This window comes from Carya illinoinensis, chromosome 15 (assembly GCF_018687715.1).
Source record: "Carya illinoinensis cultivar Pawnee chromosome 15, C.illinoinensisPawnee_v1, whole genome shotgun sequence".
In the NCBI taxonomy this organism is placed as follows: Eukaryota; Viridiplantae; Streptophyta; class Magnoliopsida; order Fagales; family Juglandaceae; genus Carya; species Carya illinoinensis.
Window position 1 is genome coordinate 35,764,594 of NC_056766.1, and position 4,184 is coordinate 35,768,777.

Sequence of the window (4,184 nt, forward strand, 5' to 3'; positions counted from 1 at the left end):
AGCTCTCTTTCGTAGTGAAGTTGTTACTTATTAAAACACTTGGTGGGTGGTCAATCAAGTCTTTTGATATGCTTCTAAGCCTTTTGCGGTCAGCCTTTCCTAATGTTGAATTGCCACAATCATATGAGGAGGCAAGGACATTGGAGCGCGGTTTGGGTTTCACGTACCACAAAATTCATGCATGCCCTAATGACTGCATCTTATTCTGGAAGGAAAATGCTAATCTTAATGAGTGCCCTATCTGTAAGGCTTCGCGATGGATGCCAAATACACATGGCTCACAAGTGATCCCTCAAAAAGTGCTTCGGCATTTTCCTTTGAAGCCAAGATTGCAGTGTCTGTTTGTGTCAAGCAAGATAGCAGGTGACATGAGATGGCATAAGGAGTAGCGGGTCACCGATGAGACTAGTATGAGACATCCTGCTGACTCTGAAGCCTGGAAGACATTTGATCAAGCTAACCCTAGATTTGCACGGGATGCTCGCAATGTTAGGCTCGGTTTGGCAAGCGACGGATTTAATCCCTTCAATAATCTGGCTAAACCTTATAGCATTTGGCCAGTGATTCTTGTCCCGTATAACTTACCACCGTGGTTATGCATGAAAGACATGTTCTTCATGACATCCCTCATTATCCCTGGCCCAAAATCACCAGGGAATGATATTGATGTTTATTTGCAACCATTAATTGATGAGTTACTTGAACTTTGGGAACATGGGGTACCTACATTTGATGCATCTACTAAGGAAATGTTCATGTTACATGCTGCCTTATTGTGGACAATCAACGACTTTCCCGCATATGGAAATCTATCTGGGTGGTCAACAAAAGGGAAACTGGCATGTCCGTCTTGCAATGCAAGTACAGATTTCAACTGGTTGAAATATGGCAGAAAACATTGTTACATGGGACATCGACGTCTCTTACTGACATATCACATGTGGCGAACGAGAAAAGCCTTGTTCAACGGTAAAGAAGATATTCGCATGCCACCAACTATGGTTGAAGGAGCGGATCTTTTAACTCAACTACAAATGCTTGGAGATATTCACTTTGGAAAATCTCGTAGGAAGAGAAAACGCACTACGGAAGAGTTTAACTGGATAAAGAAAAGCATCTTTTTCAAACTACCTTATTGGTCAACTTTGGGGCTTAGACATAATCTAGATGTTATGCATGTTGAGAAGAATATTTCTAAGAACATATTGGGCACTTTTATGAACATTCCCGGCAAGACAAAAGATAACGCTAATTCCCGGTGTGACTTAGAGATCTTGGGCTTCAGAAAGGAATTACATTTGAAACGTGAAGGTGAACGTGTTATAATGCCACATGCATCATACACATTACATGGAGATGAAAGGAATAAATTCTGTGAGTGGCTTGCTGAGGTTAAATTTCCAGATGGGTTCGCTACCAATATCATGCATTGTGTATCTATACATGATTCCAAAATCTCTGGGTTGAAAAGCCATGACCATCATTTTTTTTTGCAAACACTACTACCTATTGCTGTTGGGGGGGGGGGGGGGGGTTCTTAAAGAGGGATATTGCATTGGCTTTGACTGAACTTAGTAGTTTGTTCAAAGAGTTGTGCGCCCGAACATTAGATGTGCATCGCCTATCTAAGCTTCAAGTTGATATCGTCACCATTCTATGCAAACTAGAGATGATATTCCCTCCATCGTTTTTCGATGTTATGGTCCACCTAGCTGTACACTTACCCCGTGAGGCTATTTTCGGAGGTCCAGTTCAATATCGGTGGATGTACCCATTTGAGAGGTATATGGGCAAATTCAAGTGGTATGTTAAGAATAAAGCACGTCCAGAAGGTTCAATAGCAGAAGCCTGGGTTCATATCGAGTGTTTGACATTTTGCTTCATGTATCTCCAAGATGTTGAGATGAAGTTTAATCGAGCAGATCACAACATTGATAGTGTTGAAGAGGAGACTATAGATGGGTTCAAAATTTTCAACCAGAAACTTTGTCCTTTGGGTATGGCTAATAATGTGCAATTAGAAGTTGAACTCCATACAGCAGCCATTTGGTACGTGCTAAACAACTGTATTGAGATTGGATCGTATTTAGAGTAAGCAATCATTACTTCCTTCGTGCTTTCTCAAAACAACCTACTACCATTCGCTTTATAAAATTACGTCACTGACAATTTCTGATTCTCCATCATTTTCTTCCTCACCAAATGCAGGGAACACTACGACAAATGCAGGGTGTCAAACCCAAATTTTGTAGATCGCATGCACCAAACTGAGTTTCCAATTTGGTTCAAGCAACGTGTAAGTTAGCTTGCTAGTTATCTACTTTGTGTAATTATACCCGATAGTGATATGACAATATCACTGACACTATAAGTTCATGATAACCATACCGATATTCATGTAGGTTTTGGACCAGCGTAACAACAATCCACTTGAGGTGTCTCAAGATTTGTATGCGTTAGCTTGCGGTCCTGACCGTTGGGTTGCATCATATGCTGCCTGCATTATAAATGATAAACGGTTCCATACGAAGTCTCGTGAAATTCGCCGGCATTCACAAAATTCTGGGGTATTAGTAACTAGTGACCAAGCTACTGATAATGTAGACTTTTATGATATTATCAATGATGTTGTGGAGTTACACTACATGGGAGGTCGTAGAGTGTACTTGTTCAGTTGTGATTGGTTTGATGTTGGAGATAAGAAACGGGGGGTATGAGTAGACGATCATTTAACTAGTGTCAATTTTAATAGGACGTGGTATAAGGACAAACCATATGTGTTGGCATGCTAGGCTTCCCAGTATTTTTACATTAGGGATATAAGGGTGAAAGGGAATTGGTATGTTGTGCAGAAGTACAATAATAGGAATGTGTATGACATTCCTCTAGTGCAGAGGGTTTTAGATAGTAATGATGGCGAATCAAGTGACGATGATGCCTATCAAGAGAATGAGTCCCCATATGACTATCCACTTTTGCATTGTGATGCATGTCCAGTGTCAACTCCACTTAGTAGGATTGATATAGAACCTACCCATATTGATGCACGAGACCACATGGAGCTGGGTGGTCCACGCAGAAATTCACCTGATTTTATTGATGATGGCATGGTTCCATCTGGTTCTGGAGATGCTTATGGTGATTGGGAAGATTCAGATGAGGACGACCCATCCACCGAGGAAGAGTCTGACTCAGAATAACCAACTGCCAACTTCATGATATTAGGTGAATTCTCAATGTTTTACCATATCTATATGCTAATATTTTGAATTCTCAAGGTTGTTCCATTGGCCGCCATTCTGTTATAAGCATGAACTTGCATTTGACTTGATTTATTTAAACCTGAGCAACAAGAATAAATTTAATATTAGGGTACTGAATTTTTGATACTCGACAAGTCTTATTAGTTTAATAAGGTTATCTTATTGGAGTGTGAGATTATATTTGTTCACTACACTTGACTAGATTGATAATTTTTTTCTATTATTCCATCTCAGGTCGGGCAAAGGAGTGAAAACTGGGGATAGTGTTCTTAAAAAAACTATCGCAATCCCATCTCAACATTAGGCGTTAACGAGGAGCATGAACGGCCGAGGTACATATTCTGACATGCTTTGGCAATTAAAATATGCTTTAGATATGATCCTAACACAAATGAGATGTTAATTAAATGCAGGTGAGGTAGTGGGAGCTAGTGGCCGCGATCGGCCCAGAGGCCAAGCATTCCGTGGTAGAAGATTGGTGCCTTATTCATGCCGAGCCCGGCGGCCTCGGGGTGCTCAGATTAGTTCATACCATTCACCAGGAGACGTGGATGAGGCCAGCTCAGATGACTCTACCCAACCCCCAAGCCATCCATGGGAGCCACCGTGTGTGGCCACAACACTGGTGGCCGAGCCTGACAGCGTCACCTCACCCATTATAAGGCCGGAGCCTGATAGAGTTCAAATTGGTATTTTCATAAATAGTGTCTATTTTATAAGGCCAGCTCAAAATAAACATATTTTGGTCTTGAAGTATATTTGTAAATGCCATCATATGGTCACTAGACATTACTGTTATGATGTCATACAGGTGTGAATGCCCCAACGGAGCCTAACAGAGTGACGTCACCCAATATAGAGGCAGAGCGTGCTAGAGTTCAAACTAGTATAGTTCACATTCAAGCGTCTTTTTTTCACATA

The 4,184-nt window shown here is 41.1% G+C and overlaps 1 protein-coding gene across 1 annotated transcript; it reads left to right on the forward strand.

The window, feature by feature from the left end:
* Nucleotides 1-410: 410 nt before the first annotated feature.
* Nucleotides 411-3,200, forward strand: LOC122296877. Its single transcript, XM_043106673.1, has 5 exons — nucleotides 411-1,408; nucleotides 1,576-2,049; nucleotides 2,209-2,296; nucleotides 2,403-2,711; nucleotides 2,793-3,200. The coding sequence occupies exons 1-5, from the start codon at nucleotides 411-413 to the stop codon at nucleotides 3,198-3,200; spliced, it is 2,277 nt and encodes a 758-aa protein (XP_042962607.1).
* Nucleotides 3,201-4,184: the final 984 nt, after the last annotated feature.